Raw genomic sequence first — 24,326 nt, forward strand, 5'->3', positions numbered from 1 at the left:
CATGGACAAAGTTGCACGATACCATGCTATTAAAGGAAGTACTGATGGTAAATCCCTTCCAAGCCAAGAAAAAAACATCTCAAAGAGCTGATTATTGGCAGCAAGTGATCAACAATTTGAAAGGCTTGGAAGATCCTTCTTTCAAAGACACAATGAATAGGCGGTCTGTTCAAGATAGATATGCTTTGCTCTGCAAGAAGCATCGTACCAGGCTCTCTTTTGAAAAGAGGGCTTCAGGAATATCACCAGAGGTTACAGAGCTCGACCTGCTCATTGAGGAAGCAATGGAGAAAGAAAAGACTTCTGAAGAGACAAGGGTGAAAGAAGGTATTGATTCATGTAAAGTAAATATTTGGTTGTATTAATTCTGCCCTCCAGCATGTAAGATATGATACTCAGTGATGTACTGATCATCACTAGGTGAAGAGCAGGCAAAGAAATTGATGGAGGATAAAGAGAATGCCATTGATGTCCGGAAGAAAGCTATGGAGACATTAGGGGAAACCAGAAGAAGGAAAATTGAGGACGAAGAAATGGAAGAAAAGAAAGTGAAAAAGAGAAGATCAGGAAATGAAACGATGGAGTTTTGAGGAAGCAATCAGACAGAGATCAGAAGATGAAAGAGAAAGAGATGGAGCTGGAAAGAGAAAGGTTAGATGCAGAGGAAACAAAGCACAATGACTTCAAGGAGATGATGGCCCAACAGATGGCAATACAGCAGCAAAATATGAACCAATTTAGCATGATGATGGTTCAACAAAATAATCTCATTTTAAATATTATAGAAAAAATGTCAGACCGTTAAACAATATATATGATGACAAAAATGTTGTTGTGACAAAATTGTTGTTCTTTATTATTATATATTTATATTAAAATACTCAATTTCATTGTAATGTATTTACCAAATTATATTAATTGTACAAATTATATTAATTAATTTAATTGTTATATACAACTGAAATTAACCTTTCTCATGAGGCCAAATGTCCATAATTTTTTAGATACTGCCATTTCAAAGGATCTAGATTTAAAAATTTACCAAATAATTGGTTGAGGTATTTTTTACCATAAAATTGCAGATAAACAGTGAACAAGAAAGGTTCATTTCTTTTAAATTTACAACTGTACTATGTTAATTTTAATTAATTATGATTAACCAAATTTGTACAGTAATTGATGTATGCAATCAAGAATTATGAAAAATATCTTTGAACAGATGGTGGATTTAGTTCAAAAAATTTTGATGTTTGGTTCCCATACATGCATGTTAGTGCATTTTGAATCAATGCACAAACTAAATACATCTTGCCTACACAGCTGAGACCAAGTTTCAGGTTGCTTTTTAGGTCAAGGCACCTGAAAGATCTTGTGACTTCGCCAAAAGCCCATTCCACCGTCACTCGAACCGTACTCATAGACTTGTTAAATTCCATCATGTGTGGAGTCAAAGCAGCCTCTCTGAAGGGGGTTTGTAGGTGGGCTCGTAATGGGTACGCAGGATCCCCATACAGGCACATTGCACGTCCATCAGTTGAGTATGCACGTTGTTCCAAAGATGCGAGAAGGTTGGAATCTGCAAGCATCCCAGCATCGTGCCTTTTCCCCTCTAAATGTACAATCAGAGCTACCTTGTTGCTCAATGCATGGTCAGAGAATAGCACAAATTATGAGCATAAATACCAAATGTGACTTTGTCTTGCATTGTCTTGCATTATATTGTATAAGCCCTTTTGCCAAAACAGAGCATCTCGGGTAATCAGGGCAAAATTTAAAGGAAATCATTGACCTGTGCAGTGAATTTCAAAGGAGCATTGGTCACAAGTCAAGTATTTCTTTTCAGTTTTGCCCTGATTACCCGAAATGGTCTGCTTTGCTGAAAGCGCTTATTGCATTGCATTGCATTGCACTGTATATTGTATTTTCTTTTACATTGTATAGCATTGCATCATATTGCATTGGATATCGGTTGCTAATTATTATATTGCACCCCATGTTATAGTAACAGGGTTGTTATATATGTCAAAGTTGAATACATAAATATAAATCTCAGATTCTTACCAACTGGCCCAAACATATTCGCAATCAAACCATTTGGCAAAGTAACAGATTGAAACTTGATTGAATGTAGTCGTTTATGGCCGTTGTACACATATCTTTGATGTTGACCTGGCCTGCACAAAGGTCTGACAGTGCCGTCGATGAAGCCATAGCAATTTGCCAACGCTGCTCCTTTCGCATGTATAGCGTCTGCATAGATTTCGAGGTTTTCAGGGCTCAAAATTTGCTGATTCCATTCCGTCATTCTATGTCCATGAGCATTGTAAATTACATCCATAACTTTATTGCTGATCAAACTTAACTCAGCGACAGACCGACCAAACAAAGGAATTAAATCAGCATAGCGACAAGGAAACGCTAAGCGACGAAGAAGTATACATAAACCTTCAATTTTTCCGGCAGTAGTGCGTTGATAGCAGTGAAATGTATCAGGTAAACCAAGCTCTTCTGCCAAGATAGGGATATCGGCCTTGTTGAATCGGAAATAAGATAAACATTCAGGTTCTGGGATGCTTTGAAGGTCAAACTTTTCGTACTGTCCGTGATCAAATTCTGGATTATGAGACGTATTCTCTTCCAGTAAAAGCAATAACTGGTCGGATGTTATTAGTTTCTTGTAGTAACTTACGTACAAAAGATCCCTGGTTTGTTTGAAAGACGGCATTTTTATGAAAACGGCTATGTCTGTGAAGGCGAAATACAAAAATGTAAACAATGACGTTACAGATGCCGTAATTGTGCACATTTGTGTTAGCTAAATATTTAACTTCACATCTAAACCGCCGTTTTAGATCCAGTCCCCGGAAGTTACTCATGCCGTTCGTGTTGTCAAAAACGTCACTTGCTTAAGCTCACTAATCTCTTCTGGTAACCCCAGCCGGGAAAATATACTCACTAAGGCTTCTGCAACCACCCTTGAATGGGTTGTTTTGAGTGGAGTGGCCTCGAGATATCGGGTGGCATAATCAATCAAGGTCAAAATGTACCTATACCCATTTTTACTTCGTGGCAATTCCCCTACCAAATCAATGGCTACTTTCTTGAAGGGTTCAATAACTATTTTTACAGGATGAAGTGGAGCCCTATTACTGACATGTTTGCGTTCAACAATTTGACACTGAGGGCAAATTGCGCAGTAATTCTTTACTTCGCTATACATTCGGCCAAAAAAAATGCATAGCTATTCGTTCATAGGTCTTTTCCTGTCTCAGATGGCCAGCTAAAGGTATGGCATGGCCAAGTCTCAATATTTCCGGTCGATATATCTCCGGCACAACGATACGATCTACATGAAATAATCCATCATGCGGATATTTCATAAATTTCCTATGCATCAATACATTATTTTCTCGGAAAAATCCCTCAGTTTCTATCGGGGCACTTTCTGAAATTTTTAGATTACTTAAAGTTACATCGCCAGCTTGATCCTGAATTAATAGAGCACGATTGCGATTAAGGAGATTACGTTTCCTTTCAATAGATTCAGTCGGAACCTCGCCTTCTTTATTGGGCTTATCTTCAGGATCATTAGATCTGGACCCAGACTCAAATAGCTCACTTAAATTACAATCGTCTAATTGTTTATTACTATCCATACTCTCCTCCCAATATAATTTCCCAGCGACTAATTGATTTTGTTCGTCTATACATTGATCTAGTCGCGTTTGAGCCTCCTGTAACGCAACCTGCCTACGGGTAAGAACAAATGCCTGCCCGTCAGTCACGTCTACGAGCTTACCCATAGACCCCACACATTGGTCCCATTGTTTTAATAAATCTTCCTTACTTAACGACAACCCAAACGAGGAGCGACCTAACAAGCAGTCTACAGGGAGATTAGCCATAACACCAACTAACTCTTTATGAACTCCGTGTTGGCTGGTAATTTCCACCCACGCTAATGGAACATTCGTCCGGTCCCCATTCGCCAACAAGACAGTCATAAATTCACCCGTATAGCATTTATTTTCAACCAACTTCTTATGTATTAAGGTTCTACAACACCCTGAATCAATAACCATGTCTATGACTTGCCCATTTAGTTGCCCCTTAGTATGCATGTGATCATAATTATTATAACCTGGGGTAGAGGAGATACTCAAGTGTCCACCCTGGTCATCATTCCGGCTCTTACATTCATAAGCATAGTGCCCTTTCTCTTGGCAGGAGTAACATTTAACTTTAGACTTGTCAAATTTTCCCCTTTGTTCAACTTTGCCACTTACTATAGAACCCTGCCTAATTTGTACAAACTCATTGGCTAACATCGCCAATTCCTCAGCTGTGGCCGGTTTTTTTTCTTTTAACCAAACACGTAATTCTGCTCCGACACTATGTAATAAATGTTCAATAACTAATTGATCTAAAATCTTTTCAGGATCGCCAGTTGCCTTAGCCACTGACATCCATCTATCCAAATACCGCCTCGTCCGATGAGCCCATTGCCCGAAATCTTCATCCGGTTTTTTCTCGGCATAACGAAATTGAAACCGATAATGGTCTACATTAAGTTGGTAGGATTTCAGTATAATCTCCTTACTTTTATCATAATCACAGGCATCTAGCTCTGAAATTTCCAAAAATATCGATTTAGCTTTTTCGCTTAAACGTGGTGCCAAACTTCCTAACCATTCTGACCGAGGAATTTTCTGTGTTTTAGCCGTCATTTCAAAAATCCGAAAATAATCATCAATATCTTCGGTCTCCTGCATTTCTCGCACTTTAACTCATTGTCGTCAGGTGGATATTCAACCCGACAATATTGTCGGGAAAAGCAAAACATTAAATATCTCAGCAAGTATTTGGACTAAAGACCCTGGAATACCACCAAACGATAGAGCTTGAAAAGACGATTTAAATAGTATTTTAAAACCTGCATATAGTAATAAACTGCATTTGTATTATAAGTCAAAACATGAATCAAATAATATGTTGCTTTGTTATCTCAAATTACTCCCCATAGCAACCATATTACTTTAGAAATTCAGTATTTTCTCGCTTTTTTTTGTGCTCTGTGTTCTTTAAAATGTCTGAATTTCACATACTATCATTCTGTTATAGTTCTGAGTAATTGTTAGGGTAGGATGTGCAAAAGAAGCGGAGAAAATAGCATTTTATAAGTTCTAAGTGATAATTGTTGCTAAGCGCATTCTTACCGCATGCTCGGAATGTTGTCATGCGGTTGCAAAATGTGACAAAACTCCCTAATGCCTTCCCCCTAGGGTAAATTTGACCCCGGAAATCGATTTCTGACGTAAAATTGGACCTAGGGGGCAGATTTTCGGCTTTTTTTGCCCGAATTTTTTTTCGATATTTTTATTGTGAAATATTATCGCCGGTGACGCGAAATTCATATCATCAATGTATGTTTATATAAAAAAACTGGTTGGCCATAAATGCTCTGTTTGGTATCTTTTAAATGATGTTGACATAGAAGCGTTATGTTACAGCAAAATTCAAATGCGATGACCTTGGGCGGTAGTAGGCAATATTTGGCGACATTGGCCCCAATATGTAAGAACAGGTTGTTGGACAGCAAAGAACACTGTAAAATGTGTTCTGAGGAGGGCCAAAACACATTTACGCCCAAAAACATCAACCGTATTACTATTATATTACTTTTAAAGGGAAATTTTTGTATAAAAAATTATGCAATGCGTAAACAATTCAGTCATTCTTCTGTTTAGCTTAGATCAGGAGGCTAATTACGCCCACGCAAGTTAACTTATTGTTGCAGTTTGATGCTTATAGACACATATTGGCACGCATTTTCTCCAGTGCTGGTTTAACACATTTTCTCCAGTTTTGGTTTAACACATTTTCTCCAGTTCCTAGCATAGAGATTTTTTTGTACCTTTCGTATTTCATGCCTTTTTCAGACAGGCACAGACGACTGAAGCTTTACCTGACATACTTGTGGATACACATGCATGTAACTACATTATAAAAATTTTGTTTCAAAATACGTGCATGAAATGACAAATAGATACATTTCTCTCTCTTCAGATTCTCTTGCCTTAGGTTCGAATGTTAGAATGGAGACAGAATCACCCAGTGTTGTGCAGAATGATTAAGTGATCATTGTTGTGAGTATGATAAATTATACAATATCCTAGGGACCTTTTTACTATACATACTAGGAGTTCTTATCAGAAGGAAAAATTGCTGCTAGAAATCTTAAGCAAAGATCTTCACTTCTGCATGTTTAATTCCAAAATGTCTAAACGAATTTCACTGAAGATAATTTGTTTCTAAAATGTTTTCAGAAACTTCCGAAATGTTCTTGCAGGCACACTGTGACATTAATGAAGACCAAATGCATTAAGAAAGATCAGTGAACAAAATTTAACTAAAAACAAAGAATCAGTCCGAGATAGTAAAGTATTCATACTTGTCATAATCATAAGTCTTAATTGCTATGATACAAATATTAATAATAATTTATTACTGAATTTAAAATGAAGAACAATCATAAAAACTGAGATAAAGCAAATGAGTAAATAGAAATTTAAAGAGGTCATATTATGCCTAAGGTTGAACTGATTACAATTGGAAAAATTGAATGTTATGGTAGTCAAACTCATGGATAATGGGATGTATTATCACATTCAATATTTTAAATGTTAAGAATATCTATGGTAACTTAATTTAAATAAAATTCCATAAATTTTAAGAATACAATCTGCAATTTCTGGACAAACACTTTGCTTTCATCAGGTATCACTTTCACTTTATCTTATATTCCATGTTCATTATCGTTTTATCCAGACAATGGATGTGTAAAGTCCCCCTTTCATAAACACTTTTGAAATGCAGAACTTGAGTAGCATTATGTTGATAGCATAGGATATGTAACAGCCACTGCGCAAACTGTTCGAAACGACAACAATTTTGCTTACGTCACGACGCGTTTTAGAGTTCGAAGAAACAAATTCAGTGATATATTTTACAGGCAACAATTTAATAGTCTTGACCAAGCAACAACCTTACTCCTCGAGAATCATTAAAATTGTCATTTATAGTTGTCGTAAACTGAAATGACGAATATATAAAACTAAGTTCATGCATTCCTAATTACTATTCCAGCTAAAACTACAATAACTATATCTTAAACTAAAGGAATGATAAGCTATACAGATTATGAATATGTATTACATGCACCAAAACATGTTCTAAAACAGCTCAATCTTATAATGCAATTGCTAAGACGCGACCATGGTTGGCGCCAAGTGGAAAATGTTTTAAAATATGGAGTCATATTTAAAAACTTGGTGGATTAGGGATAGAGCCCTGGGTATGAGGTTGCAAGATGTTTTGATGATCTATTTTGGGCTTATTACATTTAAATAGCCTTAATTTTTTCAGAACAAAAGAGTTTTCTGTAATTTGATGCAAAAGAAGTCACTCTTAATACTTACAAGGTGCAACAAAGCTAACATATTTAATTACAAGTTGGGTTATTTTCGAAATCCGTGAGAATCAGTGAGGTCGCCATGAGATATTAATAACCTGTGAGCTTACTGTGAGACTTTAATAAAATCCGTAATGCTCACGGTGGATCCATGAGAGTTGGCAACCATGTAAGACTAACACGCTAAAAGAGAAACTAAAACTCACTAAATAACAATCGTAAAAGATAAACATACATAACAGTCCCGCTTTGTTGAGGCAAACGATGCACAAACCAAGATGTTCGAACAGCTGGATGAGTTACGAAAACTTGTTCAAAACTTTTATTACAAGTTTTCTTGACGAATACACATAACCAACTGAGCGAAAATCAAGATTGTGCAAACCTTTACCTGTCCCAAATCGGAACTAGTTATCGCGTCATAACTAACCACTAATTAACCAAAAAGTTCCTGCTATTGTTCAATCAAGCTGAAAGCCGCTACAGGATATTTCATCACCTAGAAACAAACTATATTTGAATTTCATTTTTACCCCAATGGCCAACACCCAAAAGGCTGTATTGATTATATTTGCAATGTTTCATGTAATGGTAAAATTTGCAAAGGAAAAAACATACTGAAATTTCCTCACATGAAGATAAATATGCTACATAAGGCAAACTTAAACGGAATTATTATTACAAATTATGGCACAAATCAGTGAGCATGATAATATGGCATTTAACTAAAACATATAAATGAATCCATTCATTTAAATAAGGATATAAACAGTTCAACTCGCACATTACTTCAATTTATATTCCCCGAGCGGGTACCTGCCAGGGTATTAATTCCGCTTGGAGATTAGGAATTCACCCGGGAGAACATAGGCGAATCCTAAGTTGTCAAAATTCTACGTCATGGATGGTCGACGATGGGCAGTTTTGTAAGTTATGCGCATGCGCAAGTAACAACTGGTAATCAACAAACATTCTGATTGGCTAAGACAAAGAGTTTGTATTTCAATGAGAACATCAGCAATTTAACTGTCATTTCGTAAACCTTTTTGTAATTTGTAAATGCGTTTCATAAACTTTGTGCAAAGAAAGTAAAATGAGAAGAAACAAGATTTATGAAGCATGACAGATAGCAAAGATAAACATGGATACAGTCAAGACAAAACCGTGTAAGAGAAATGATTCATAATCTGCAAGCTTATAAATGTTTTCAAAGGGTATGTGTTTACTTTGTTTATTTCGTATTTGTTTCACGGTGAGATTGAGCCGTATTTGTATACTTTTCAGCTTTGTATGCTGTTTATTTGTAAAATGTTCAGCTTTGTACAAATAAATATATTGATATCATGCTGAGAACAGATGAATCTGGCCAGCGAATAGATCACAACCCAAGACGATTGTGGCAATCTAGTTGGGCAAGACAAAGTAAACGTGGAAATGTCGATAAAGTTTTTGTGTTGTGGAGTTTCGTAGGTTATTTAGGCTTTGACTTTTACTGTTTTACACCATTTATAAATAGGCAGCAATATCACTGCAAACAAGGAAGGATTTGTCAAGACAGACTCTGTGAATGAAAGCAATTCAGAGTCAGGTAAACACTTCAATCACAGTTCATGTGTTATGCAGTTATATATTCTAACTGTATATTTTCATATTATAAGGTAGAACCAGACAAATTTTTTGATAACCTTTTTCAAGTCTGCATGTTTCATCTGCTTTGCTGGAATCAGCCTATTTCAGCAAAGATCTATGCCTCTATGAACATAAAAACAGGCAACATAATGAAGTTCCAAATCGACACCTGGGCTACCTGCAATGTCATTCACCTGGGTGAACTATCGGGCACAAAATACTGGAACAAAGTGCTAAAAACAAATCAAATCCTAAAGATGTACAACTCATCAAGCTACGAAGCTATCGCAGACCACAATGTCAAGCTCGAAGCTTTGTTTAGTCATTGCTGAGAAAGGAGAATAAAGCTTAAAGTGCCTGTATCACTCGTGGAATCTTTATGCATTTGAAAAGTTAGTTTATATATTAAAAAAGTTTTTTGATTTAATGCAATAATTTCGAAGATACAAGCCTCTAAACTACCTGCGGTTCCTGAGTCCCAACCTCCTGGGTTTAAACACGGCTATTCAATTTGAAACTGCCCATTGTTTACAGGAGCTTGGGACGCAGGAACTGCAGGTAGTTTAAAGGCTAGTATCTTCAAAGTTGTTGCACTAAATCAAAAAACGTTTTTAATATATTAACTAACTTTTTACATTCTTTTCAAATGTATAAAGATTCCACGAGTGATATAGGCACTTTAACAAAGAAAATATTGAGTTTAAGAAGACGGAAATGCCCTATATAGGTCATTTGTTAACATTGAATAGTGTGAAAGCTGATCCAACCAAAGTTGAAGCTTTCTGCAATATGCCACAACCGACCGACGTACCAGGAGTGAGACGAAAAAATTGGTCACTGAGCCACCGCTGTTAAGCTACTATGATCTGAGTAAACCCCTTTTCGTTCAGTGCAATGCAAGTGAGAAAGAACTTGGGGCAGCTTTGCTCCAAGATGGTAAGCCTGTTGCTTATGCAAGCAAAGCACTAACACAAACGGAGACCAGCTACGCCCAGATTGAGAAGGAGTTGTTGGTTGTTGTATTTGGTACAGAGCGTTTCCATCAATATACCTATGGCAGACACGTCATTACAGAATCTGACTATCAACCCTTGGAAACTATTTTGAAAAAACCCCTGTTGTCGGCACCAAGACGTCTTTAAAAGACGCTAATGCGCCTCCAACATTACGATCTCCAGGTTCACTACAAGAGAGGAAAGGAAATGTACCTGATGGATACTTTAGGCAGGCATTATTCAGACAAAACATGAGACAATGACCAAGGACGAGGTGCCCAATCACAATTTGCTGAAGAATTAGAACAAGTCAAACAGATGAAAAGAAATTAACCGACTTGTGGCATCAACCAGCATGGAGGTGACAGTGAAAGATGACATCCTTCAGGCAGTAAAAGATATTGTACAGGAAGTAGGTCCATATTTTGAGTACCACAACGAACTTGTATGTAAGTTGTAAAAAAAGTCGGTATTCGTTCCTGCAAAGTGGTTGTAGACAAACAAACAAAATAAAAAAAAAGACAAACAATGGTACAACGATTATAGTACTGACACTACTGTTTGATGCTTTAGTTTTAGTTGATCTACCTTTTCTGTTTAAAGAAGAGAAGATGTAACGATATGATAACTTTGACATTGAAAGCGAAGAAGAACCAAGATGAAACTGGATTGGTAGTGGCTTGCTGCAGATATTCTGTTTTTCAAGCTGCCTGGAATATGTTTAGATGAGAAGTTTATGGTTATGCCCACTATCTACATTTAAATTTTGTTCATCCAAACAATGTAAGGTTCTTGTGGGAGGATGTGATATGTAAGTACTGGCCATAGGCTAAGCGAGTCACTTCAGAGCAGAACAAGATTTGCATTAACTGATACAAAACCAGCATTGTCACTCATGCATGGAAAATCGCACAGTTGGAACTGCCAGGTATTACTAGGGCTAGATTCTTCATTCTGGTCTCTGTATTGGTTTGAAACGTTTAAGAATTTCTCTTTCAATTTGGCAAGAGTTTATTTGGACAGAACTGCAATATAAATTTTAGGGCATGACATAATGTGTAGCAAATTTTCATTGAATTTAACATTATTCGGTTATTTGTAGTGGAAAATGGCAAGAAGGTGCTGCTGCAACTCCTGGGGAGGAAGTTGAACAAATGAACAGCTATCTGTCCAGACTTGCATCCACCACCAGGGGGGGTAGGACAAGCGGGCCGCAAAGCATAATGGGTTCGAGTTCATAATTCCACACATGACGTCATTGACTGTCATGCAGAGAACATCTCTCTCACTAAAAATATCGAAATATTTGAAGTAGCAAACACCTTTTTAATTTCATAGAAAGCTGATGTATAACTGCTAATGTAACTTTTAATACAATCTATTTGAGCAAAAGCATTCTGATAATTGTTTCAATACTAAATGAGGCTTCTTTATGGCTTTTCGGGGTGATGGACATTATTCAAACCAAGATCAAAACAAGCATTGCGTATTTAAGGTTGGTATATCATTTTGGTAAAATTTCTGCATTGTTGTTTTCAGAATGGTACTTTCACATAGAATACGTACATGGTATATATTTAGTTCAGCTGTATCAGGCTGTTTGTACCTTGTTTATAGCTGTTGTAATGTGCAAGCTGTAGTTAAATATGAATTTTTTCAATTTTACATAATTAGAGAGAACAAATAAATAAAAAAAAATTCTTATGATTTTGTAGAAAATAAGAGACCTACTTTACTTACATGGTTTGCTGGTCTTAACCTGATAATTTTTGTTATGCAAATAAGATCGGTCATTCAAGATCATTAGTCTCATTACAACAGAATTTGTGGAGTCAAGATGTGGATAAAAGTGATGAAGAAGTCTAATGTTTGATCTATCAAATTAGGAGTGACTTTTCTGAAAGAGTACACTTTGACTGATATTTGTTACATAAATAAAAGCCATGTTTAGCAGGTTTTTTGGTCATTTTATAAACAAAACTGTATATATAATTATTGGAACTGGGTATATGTTATCTCTTAAGGCAAAAAGTACACCACTGCAAAAAATTGCTTTAGTTAACCAAAATTGTAAATATTCCCTCAATAAACTTATTGTAACAATGGAAAAATGTTTGATTTTTATTGTTATTGCATTGATTAAAAATCCACAATTATGATATATGTTGAATGATACATGGTAATACACACTAAAAAATTGGCCCATGTCAGAAACAATAGGCTTGTGCAAATCATGTTTATCCTCACTCTAAGTATGAACATTTCTAAAAGGCTGCAGCATTGCCACATACTTCATACCTTTGCATGTATGTGATGCTTGTAGAAATTATAGACACATAATTTTTATGATTGTGCTCAATTAAGAACTCCAAAACATGTATATAATTGAGAATGTTAACAATTCATTAGCTACCATACAATTGTCTATGCTCTGTCCATGCAGTATTCTGTGAAGACATTATATTCATTATATTAAAATGGACTTGTTAGTACACTAAAGTTGACCATGTTGGGGAATAATTGTTGATCATGGAACAAAAATCCCAGGATAAGTTTGTTTGAAACACATATTAAACGATCCAATCGCTCATCACTCAAAACAGCAATGTAATAAAAGTTCTAAAAAATATTAAAACAACTTGTAACTCTCCGAAATAATATTATAAAAGCAATTTGATACTTTAAAAAAAAATATTGAAAATAGCACAAACTAAAGGGGCAATTTTTGTCAAAAGTATTGACACCATTTTTGCGAACATGGATTTGACAACAGTCAATTCAACACCCAATATCTCGAAAATGCCTGGGGATCACCGGGAAGAAAATCAAACCATAGGAATCCTAGATATTTAATTTTAAACATTGTAAACAGATTTACACCTAGGTCGGCCATTCGCGGGGAGTCAACCAAGTTCAAGCCTCAATATAAGATAGAATATAACATTTACCTCTGAGATTTTTGCAGAAACAACTAGATCTTTACTTTTTCTGTAAGTGCACTTTAAAATTTACTCAAAATTTTAAATATTTATACATTTTTTCTATTTATTTCGCGATGAATGCAAGAATTTTAGCAAAAATTTTTCTGAAACGTGAGGAGAAAATAAAGCTATCTCATTGGTTGAGATCTCACATTACAACTTGCTAATTGCTTGTCCGGCCTCCTCTGATCCACCACCAAGAATATGATAGCATCAGGTAAATATAGTATGATGTAATTGTGCATCACGACATCTTAATGGAGATGGATTGCACCCAAGTGCGCTGGATTTTTGTTTGTTGGAATGTACTGCCAATCCGGTTTGCTATAAATGCTCGAAAGTCTCTCTCACAACCACGTATCCACCACAGTACGTCAGTGCTGTCAGAGTAGAGAGTAATGCCTGAAGAATATTCTGTGTAAGTCGTAACCCGAGAACTGCACCCAATAGCTCTAGCTATTACCAGGTGCATCTCAAGTATGCAACTGCACCATATGCCTTTAACGACGCATTGACAAATGTCACTATCTCTCTACAGACCACTAACTTGCTCTGCATAGACTTCTCGGCACTTGTACTGTGGCGACTTCGCGCAACTGTGCGAACCATTTTTCTATCCAGTTTGCCATTTCGTCTTCAATTGTGTCATCCCATTCATAACCGCAGGCTCAAAGTTCTTGCAATAAACTTTGGCGACCATAACATACAGGCTGACAAATCCGAGCAGATCGAACACTGCTGCAATCTTTCGTAACAAATTACGTTTGGTTGTTGGGACGCCGACAGGAATCGTAGACATTGGTAAAGTAAGAATATCTTCCTTGCTGTTTAATTTTATATGTCTTAGCATAAAAAAATAGATTTACATTTCTGGGGCCGGTTGTTCGAAAGGCGTTTAGCTTAAATGACATTTAGTGGCTATCCACCGTATAAATCCAGTGGCTCACCATGTTCAATGGCTATGTTGTGTCGGATGCAGCAGCCAACAACAACGGCACATACCCTTTTGGGGCACATACGAACTTCACCATGAAGGACATGAAAACGCCGTTTTAAGACACCAAAGGTTCTTTCAATGAGACACCTAGTGACTCTGTGGGCACGGGTAAATCAGTGCTGTGAATAGGTTTCTGGTTCTGGGTAGGGGGTCATCAAAAATGACATGCAGGTGAAGCCACTATTACCCAAAAGAACACCATTTTCCATATTGGTTCCTGTTAAATCGTGGGCAATAGAGAATGTTCAAAATATGTGGCTATCGTGGGTTGAGCCTGGCCATTTGGCTACAGTGTTAGTGAATTTTCCTACAATATAAAATAGTAAAAAATATAAATCAATCGGCATAATGTTTTAAAATTATACATAATGGAATAAAATTAAACATTTTAGTAAATATGAATATTAATCACTTCTGGTAATAACAAAGTACATGCATCGGCAAATGTGAAACATTCAAATTATTAATTTCTTTACCTTTGTGATCACAAATTCCTTGGACATTTATACTGTGTACCCTCTTTTGGTTAACAAAGTCCGGTTCGTTTTGTGAAGGTGCTAGGATCTTTACATTTGTGCAATCAATGCAACCGATTACACAAGGGAAATTGGCAATCTCGTAAAAACCTAGTTTTACAGTGTCTCGGTCATCTTGTGTTTGTGGAAATCGTATGAACTGGTTAACTTTATGGGAAAAAGCAAGGGTCACAACGACATATTATACAGGAGACAGTGGATTTATCTAAGCTGGCAAGAGTATCTCCCGTCACCTGCTGAAAGCTTCCTGAGGCAAGAAATCAAAGTGTTATTAAGACTTGCTTTGTGGCGGACACAGCTTGGCTTCTGTTTGTTGTGCGACCTATTTTGTCTTCTAGGAGATGGACTATGAAGACAATGGTTTGTCTGCCAAAACGATGGCGTCTACGGAGCTCATTGTCATCATAATATTGTAATGTGTTGTCGATTTCACGTCTGTAAACTCTATCTGCTATGGATGCCACATAATCTCTACAACGCCATTTTATTTAATTTTTGTCAAAAAAATTGACTACACACAATTATTTATCCACTGTTACCTAAATTTTAACCGGTGGATAGCGCTAAACGGGCTTCATACAACGGGATTTTTTTAAGTGTATAAATTTTATAAGGTGGATAACAAGTTAAACAGTGGTTAACAACTTAAACGCCTTTCATACAACCGGCCCCAACTTTCAAGATCACAAGGTTTGACCGTTTGAGAACATATTCTTCTGGATTGCTTCTTTGTTACTATATTTTGTTATATTTTTACTCGTAATAATGCCAAAAGGTTCCATCCAAGGAAGGAACAAAGTATCATGCGAGAAACAAACCGAGGAAAAAAAGCCGTTTCAAAGGGAAACGTTTATATGATATGCACAATGATGGCGACAATAATGGCTCTCAATCTGCCACCTCTGAACGCACAAATAGTCCAGATTTCGTCATGAATAAAGAGGATTCATCAACTATAAAATCCACATCAGCGAGAAAACTGGAGAATGCCAATTTAGAAGCACCTAAAACACTTGAATTTGATAGGATAACTACGAGGCATAGCTTACAAGAAAAGAGCAAGATGGATATTGAATTGTTTACACTGAGAACATTAGGAAAGCTGTGAAGATGCTGCACAAATGAAAGAGTGGGACAATAGTTACTTGTGAAGATGCTTCGAAACATGCTGGATTTGTGTAGTAGTTTTTATTTTGAGTGCACCAAGTGTAAACAGAGAGTTGACATGGATACATCAAAGCCAGTAGAGGGGACGGCATGTTCCTTTGATGTGAATTGAAGAACCAGCTTTGCAACAGGCGAACTGGGCTTAGGCAGGAGGCACTTTCGACGATTTGTGAAATTTTGAATATGCTACCCCCAGTGAGTGATAGTGCTTATCAAAGGCATAACAGATCAGTAAACTTAGCAACAACAAAATTATTGGATGAAAAGTTGAAGGATGCTGGCCATTGAGTATGCTCATTCCTACATGAGGATGATACAGAAATATTGGATATTGCTGTGTCATTTGATATAAAATGGAGCAAACGAGGATTTACTGCCAACTATGGAGTAAAGATTGTAATTTCAGCTGACACAGGAGAGGTCTTGGACTATGTTGTGCTATCAAAGGCCTGTGAACTGGTCTGAGAAGCTGCTGAGAAGCTACAAAGCACTCCCGAGAAATATCAAGAGTGGAAAAATGCTCATACGGCAAGTGGACTTTGCCAAAAGAACTATGATGGTTCCAGTCATGCTATGGAGAAAGAAGCAGACAGAATTTTGTGGAGCAGATCTGTTGAAAAACATAAGCTCCAGTACATTGATATGGTGTGTAATGGTGATAGCAAATCGTATGGGAAGTTTGTAGTAATTGTGAAAAGTATGAAAATATGGACAGTCATCACAGTACCAAAAGTCGGTGAAATCAAAAGCAATACACCACTTGGGAAAGAAAACATAGCACACACAATGCAAATTGCCATCATGTGAACAAGCTTGATTGTGTCGGACATGTTCAGAACCACATGGGTAAAAACCTAATAGCTCTGTCTGGAAAATCAAAGCCGTCCGATGGATAACCTGTAGGTGGGAAGGAAGGAAGACTCACCAGACCAACAATTGACAAGCTACAGAAATATTATGGCAATGCTATCAGATGTTGGGTGGATGGAAAGGCAAGATCGAAGCAAGATGTGGAGAATGCCATAAAGAAGATGCAATGTGCAATCAAAGCAGTCTTGTACCACAGTGTGAAGATTCCTGATGAGAAAAAGAGGCATCACTACTGTCCTGATGGAGAAAGTTCCTGGTGCTCATACAAGAGGGATAAAAGGCAGTTGGAACCAATACCACTTTTGTCAACAAACCACACCATCTCAATGTTGTATTTTTGGAGTTTTTCACTCCACTATTCGACCGGCTTAATCAGAAGAAGCTGCAAAAGAAGTGCTTGCCAGGGCTCTCACAGAATGCAAATGAGTCTGTGAATTCACTTGTGTGGAACAGATGTCCCAAACACAGAAACAGAGAAATCAAGTCTGTTGAAAAAGCAGCAGCCTCTGTAATCATGCAGTTCAACAGAAGCCTCTGCAATCATGCGCAACTGGTTGACATGGAGTGTTGAAAGAGTTGGAAATCTCTGGTGGCTTGTACACAAAAGCTGAAAGTGGGAGGAAAAACCACAAGAGAGTGAAGCAAGCATTTGCAAGGGCCCAAAAGATGTTTAAAGAAGCTAGACAAAAGATCCGTCAGCCAGAATTGGTTGAGGAGACAAGATTGAAAGCACTGGAAGGAGTGACATATGAGAGCGCAGCGTGTAACAAGGAGAGTTTGATTGAATCAGGAAAGAGAAGGAGGAAAGCTGGTAAAAGTAGTTCCAAAAAAGGCAAAAGCAAGCTGCCAACTCTGCGCATGCGCGGCTTTATTTATATTGTTTGAATTTCGAAGGTAGTTGCAAATTTGTTCTTCGTTCGAAGGTTTTGGCATATTTTGAGGCCAAGGTAAGATATTTTTTGCGATATTTGTTTTTTTTGATCGTTCAGTTATCCATTGTGGTAAAGGAATTTTGATCACAAACATATTTATACTAAATACGAGGCTGCGAGCGAACAATCTTGTCTCACAGGGCAAACCTACACTGACCACAGTTATTAGAATATAAATGGTTTGGAGACTAGATGGAAGTACAATACAACTTACTATCTATCCAGGTTTAAGGAAAGAATGGTTCCTTATCCATCACATGTTTATTAGTGCAAAGTTTGAGAAACTTTGCAGTATTGTGATGAGTGGCGAAAATTCAAACGAGTCAGTAGGTCAGTCAGACAGTCAGTAGGTCAGTCAGACAGTGTAGTCAGTCAGTCAGTCAGTCAGTCAGTCAGTCAGTCAGTCAGTCAGTCAGTCAGTCAGTCAGTCAGTCAGTCAGTCAGTCAGTCAGTCAGTCAGTCAGTCAGTCAGTCAGTCAGTCAGTCAGTCAGTCAGTCAGTCAGTCAGTCAGTCAGTCAGTCAGTCAGTCAGTCAGTCAGTCAGTCAGTCAGCCAGTCAGTCATAGTGTAAACTTTATGGGGGGTAGATTGATTTATGCGTATAGTAACTTTTTGTATGATCAGTAATTTAAAGTTTTAAAATTAATTTAAATTGCTTTATGTGTTAATGCACTATTTCCCTTTTGCAAAGTTCACCAAAATATTGAGGAATTTTGACGATTACTGTAAATTTTGAAGGATTGCTTTTTCGCGGTTTGGGTTTTGTTTTAAAGGAAAATGCCCAGAATTTCCCCCCGAAACACCCAATTTTTTTTATACGTCGCAACTGCGCATGTGCTGTCGAGACTGAAACATTATTCACGATGTAAAGAAACAAGGAGCGACAAGCATTGCTTGAAATCATTCCGGGCATAAAAATCCATGAAGAGGATCTACGAATTTATAAACTTTTGGTATGAATTACGAGCATTAAATCAACGCAAATATAATTTGGAAGGTTAATTACATAAATAGAGCTAAGAGGTTAGGAAGAAACAACGCTGTGTTGTTTATGTATTGATAGATCTCTTACACGAATATATATTATGTCGATAAAAAGTCGATACCTGATATTCTGCACACAGTACATAAATGATACTATACAGAAACGACATTTTGCGCAGTAATCAAATCATTTTGGCAGTATACAGTATTGATTATAAGTATATTGTTTTGCATCGATTTATGCGTCGAAGTTATCCACATAATATTCACCGCGGTTTATTTACATTATTTACAACGCAACTATTTTGACTATTCTTATGAAGTGACAGATAAATTGTTGCCATCATATAAATGTAGTGAATGATGTCACAGTTGTTTGACGAAGAAAAGAGACTAAGATGAGAAAATCGCGCCCGGTGAGGCCGGTTTACATGGGCAACTAAAATTATAATTTAATATTGACAGTATCCGCAGCTAACGTAACTTGAGTACTTAGAGTAATTTCCTTTTGATTAATGTTTAACCTTTTGATTAATGTTCATTTTTACTGGCATAAGTCAAAATGTTTATGCTGGGACAAATGTCTGGTTGCTTAGGTATTACAGGGCATGAAAACTTTGCACTGTCCTTGGATCCCTAGTTGTCCTTTAGTAAGATAAGCTTTCCTTCTAAGCATAGGGTGCATCTTCTACATCCGGCCTTATACTCAGGAACTGTATTCTTTAATGACCAATTCATTGTAAATGTGCGCCTTGAATCCTTTTGTTGAAATGCATTTAGCTGCATGGTTAAACTAAAGTTTAAAAATACTCTCAAGCATCTTGGGTATGGCTGGGTATGGCATCCAATATCATTAACATGTAACCCTGGCAAGAAATTATGGAAGGGTTTTTCTGTGAGAGATTTTTAGTACAACTTGCAGGAAAAATCGACCGCTGTCAGTTTGTGTGTAAGAGTCACTGTTCCACAGATGTATTACTTTTTTTTTGCTAAAACCTGTTTACAAGGCCCTCTATGGTGGAAATGCCTGTGCCCGATTTTTCTTTGCTGATTTTAGCAAAGCTTTCAATCGTATTGAATATTTGATATTAAATATAAATATTAATTAAGTATTACTTAGTTTGGATTTTGGCTTTCCTTACTAATAGAAAACAGGCTGTCAGAATTCATGGAACCTTATCAGAATGGAAATAGCATGGAACTTGGTGTCATCCTTTTCTCAGCTATGATGAATGATTTAATATCTGATTGGTGTTTGAGAACAAAACATGTCGATGATACCGCATTAGAGATCATTCCAAGAAATAGTAGTAGAAGGAGTCGGGGATTCTCCCAGGGAGTATGTTTATAATTGCAAAAATTCACAATCAAGTCATTCAAAATTTAAACATAAGCCATGCAACTAATGAAAAAACAGTAATATGGAAACGTGATATGTTATGTTTCGTCATCATTTTCATCATTATTGTTTTCATTTTTAATTAGTGAGTTTTTAAAAGATCCATAAAATCTACGACACGAAAGTGACATAAAAATTGCTAATTGTGTTAGAAAACTAATATTCATTTGTCTTATCTGCGGCTTTGACTTTGTTTATAAAAAAGAGTCTGTAATTTTTTCTATTTCCGTTTGGTAACTGTGGGAATTAGAGCAGTATGTATTACTTCATGGTCACATCATAGATAAATCATTATGTTAGGCACACAAAATATTTCCTCTTTCAACCCAGTTATTAACTGGCACTCTTTTTTAACCACCAACCACATTTTTAAATTTTTTAAATAACCATTTTTTTAATTATATTATTCTATAATGCACTTTCAGATTTTTCAGTTTTGGGCAAAAAGGGCAGACAAATATGGACCAACACGATCTCCAATTTTAATTCATGATTATCATTAAATGTTAATTCTTATTTATATTTATGATAATCATGAATTCAAGTAATGCGCAAAACATACTGTAATTCCGAAACGTATGCGCAGGACATGCTAATATTTTGTTATCAACATAGCCGACAACGAGTTGTGAGTAGTTTTGATCAGTGAACTGGTTTTGATTGACCGTCGTCGAAATGGCGTTCCGGCCGGTGCCTGTGCGTTTAAAGAAGAAGAGAAACCTGACAACGGAAGACGCACTAAAGCGCGTGAATGATCTTTTAACGGACCATCCTTTGTCAACATCGAAAAGAAGAAAAAGACGAAATCTTGTTCGATTTGAAATAAACAACTCATCCTAGAACAGGCCTTTGTAAATTTGAAGGAACGTATGACCCGTCTTAGTAGAAGAACCAGAAGCCAAGGTTAGTTCTTTTAGTTGTAGAAAAGTGTTTACGGCAATACAGGGTAGTCAAGTAAGCATGCAATCAGTCCTTCTGCTGTTCATCCAATATACTGTATCGTATGGTTTATGATGTCTGCACCGACTGAGTGCACCCCGTTTCGCCCGTTCTAAATGGGTATATAGCCAGTATTCTAAATTTTAGAACGCGGGACATACCCATGCCAGATTGTTACTTGAGTCACTCAACGTGTGGAAGCCGCTGGCCAATTGAACAACAATCAACATTGACATCAATCATCAAAGATGGCGCCCAAAAGGAGTTAGAAGCGCCGTCCTAAACCTTATTCGTTGACCGTAAAAACGTACTCGTCAACTGGGAAGCTAACCAAAATGAGGATCCCTTTGGTAGTCAATGCAGGAAAATCTGGGCAGGCATCTAGCTCGTCTGAGAGCCCTGCCACCGACACAGATATTTATGATGATCATGGTCATGATCAACATGACAGTGATGGTGATGTCGACTATGAAATAGATTGTGTATCTGCTAGCACTGAAACTGGTGTCTCCAGGTATGAAAGAAGAAGATTAAATGAGGCAGGTCGATGGAAGTCCTTACAAGCAAATCTTGTTAAAGTAAGAATAGAAAATTCTGCTATGCCACCAAATCAGTTCTGTGTCAAATGCATTGAAGATGCTGATGGACATCCGGAGGCTCTTGTTAGCCCTGCCACTATGCGTTGCCTAGATTGTGGACCACACCAGTACATGTGTAATGATTGTGCACAAAGTGGTCACAGCCACAGGGACTATTTTCATGTTGTGGAAGTATGGAAGGTAAATACCTAAATACAAGTAGGGTGATTTGCAGATATATTACATATTTAATTAAATACTTTGAACTTTCAGCTGCTATGTAGGCTGTTTTTTATATTGCATTTAAATTATCTACTATATAACATAATATGACGAGTAAAATCGTCTGGCGTTAGCCAGAGTAAAATCTATTAAGCGGCCGGCACCGGCTTTAATGGGTTAAATTCTCATCGATATTTCAATTCTAGAATGATATTCAAATGTTTGTCCCAGTGCTTCTTGGTGGTAACCTATTACCTGATATATGCCATGTAAATTGCCCAACTGCAGAACCCCGTATTATCACATGTGTTGATGAACAAGGTAATAATGAAAAATTTACTTGTAACACACTCATTACAAGCTCATCAGGTAACAAATGGATATTTGTTAGTTACAGTTCCCGAGGGTCATGTAAAGCAACTTTATTTTATTAATTTTGCATGACCTTAATGGCAATTTAAATTGTCTATTTTTAGGCCGACAACATGTAAAGAATATAATATTCTGCAAATGCATAAGTGATGCAGAAGCACCAGTGAAACTTCATTTGTGGCCAGGCTCTCCATTCAAGCCAAAGATCGCTTTCCATTTTAAATTCATGGATTTGGCTGAGAAATTTTTGCTTGAGAGTCAAGTATCTCTACACAAATTTTGCAATTCTATGGAAGTGGAATACCCTTTAATGTTACCGAAAGTGGTAGGTAAAATACACAAGTTTATATAATATTATCTAAAATTATACCAATTATTTAGCCATTAGTTATAGTAATTGTGTGTTGGCAATGGGTACTGACAAGCAATTAGTTACCAAGTGCTGTATAGTCCAACCTTACTCAAAGTTAGGTTATCAAGAATGCTGAATTGTTATGTTGTAAAGTCAGTGACCAACCACCAGGACTTCCTTGTAGGGTTGGAATTAGCAGTTTGCAATTTGGAAATGACCATGTCCATGAGGCTTAAATTATATATAATGCACAGGTTTGTGCCCATTTGGCTGTACCCAATCATTGGCGTACTGGACGAGGGGCAGCTGCACCCCCAGTTGAGAATTTAGTCGGGCAAGAAGTGGAGAAAAATTATAACATAGGGGTAAGATGTTTGAAAAAAGACTTCAAAGATATAGATGTAAAGGAAAATATGATGATTTTCGGAGGAGAAAAGTATTTTTGATTTTGTTTCCGGGAAATATTTATAGTACTTGTATATTATTACACTACATAGCTATTGTATTGTTCTTGCTTAGATAAAGAGCATTTATCCTGTCCTCAATTCTGGGTCATTTGATGAATACCGGTAAGGCCAGCCAATTTTTTGTCATATTTTGTACTTGAAATAATTTATTATCCATATGGTTTTGAAATGGTTCTATTTTTTCTTACTGTATGTATTATTACCATAGCTATTTCAAGCACAAGCTAAGAACACTGGATGTAATAAATGATAGTTTAGTGGACTATACAAAGTGCCCTTTATGTCCGGATCTAAAGTGTAAGTAAATTACAAATTTCTTTTTTCTGCAAAAATAACAAGCAATGTACCTGATACCTAAAGTTGATATGATAACTGTAATGTTCTCATATTTTATTCATGAGATATTTTAATGTACAAACTACAGTTCCTTGCTACAACGAGTCTAGATATACAGCCATCTTAATAGACCCCGCTTGTTGTCCTCGTGTCGCTCTATATATGGTCATAATGTCCAAATTGGTAAAGTATCTATATAACCTATACTACATAAAGTATTAAGTCACTATATCACTCCCCTTTTTAACATAACAAATCCCAAAAATATTAAGTGTGTTTGAGTTTTCAAACTTTAACGAGTCTATGGCTTTATGCCAAAACATTGTTTCCATATCTATCAGGCCTTCTTCGAAACCTTCCTGTTCTTCTTGGAGGTGTGATAGGTGGGTGTTCATTAACCTCGTCATTCCGGTTTCCTGCAGTGTCTGAGTCGGTTTTCTTAGTTGGTATGATGTAATCTTCAGAATCATCTGATTCATTTCCATCAGCTGGTGTCATTGTCCATGGAATCTGCTTACAGTGCGAGATATTTCGCCTAACTGTGTGACCATGCTTGTTTGTAGCTGTGATCTCACCATTAGTTTTGGACATTACCGTATAGGGTTCGTTGTTGAAGTTGGCAGTCAGCTTGTTCTTTTTGTCTTGTTTAATTAGAACAGAGTCACCAATTTCAATTGAACTTTTCTTTGCATGACGTCGTTTGTCTGCATATTCTTTGTTATAAGACTGTCGCTTTTCATCCATTTCTTTCGCTTTTTTATGCCATCTGACTACACGTTTCTTCAACATAGGCAACTTGCCTTGCACTGTTCGGTTAAACAGCAGTTCTGCGGGCGGCACACCCGTAGTACTATGTGGCGTTGTACGATAGTGCAACAAGAATCGTTGTAATTCTTGTCGCCACGGGCGACCATCTAGCTTTGCAGTCTTCAGAGCTTTCCCTAAAGGCTGCATAAAGCGTTCTACAATTGCATTGCCTTGGGGCCACTTTGGCGTTGAAAATTCTGCTTTTATCCCCAAGGTCTGTAGATAACGGGAGTAGTCTTCCCCATTAAACGGTGGGCCATTATCTGATCGAATAATTTTTGGGATGCCATGC

General features: G+C 36.9%; 1 protein-coding gene across 1 annotated transcript; it reads right to left on the minus strand.

Annotated features, from left to right (window-relative positions):
- Window positions 1–974: 974 nt before the first annotated feature.
- LOC114534776 lies at window positions 975–2,383 on the minus strand. Its single transcript, XM_028556247.1, has 3 exons — window positions 2,062–2,383; window positions 1,313–1,609; window positions 975–1,024 (listed from the first exon to the last, which is right to left on the minus strand). The coding sequence occupies exons 1-3, from the start codon at window positions 2,336–2,338 to the stop codon at window positions 975–977; spliced, it is 624 nt and encodes a 207-aa protein (XP_028412048.1). The 5' UTR covers window positions 2,339–2,383.
- Window positions 2,384–24,326: the final 21,943 nt, after the last annotated feature.

Source organism: Dendronephthya gigantea, unplaced genomic scaffold (assembly GCF_004324835.1).
Source record: "Dendronephthya gigantea isolate DGI-Jeju-01 unplaced genomic scaffold, DenGig_1.0 000106F, whole genome shotgun sequence".
Lineage (NCBI taxonomy): Eukaryota > Metazoa > Cnidaria > Anthozoa > Malacalcyonacea > Nephtheidae > Dendronephthya > Dendronephthya gigantea.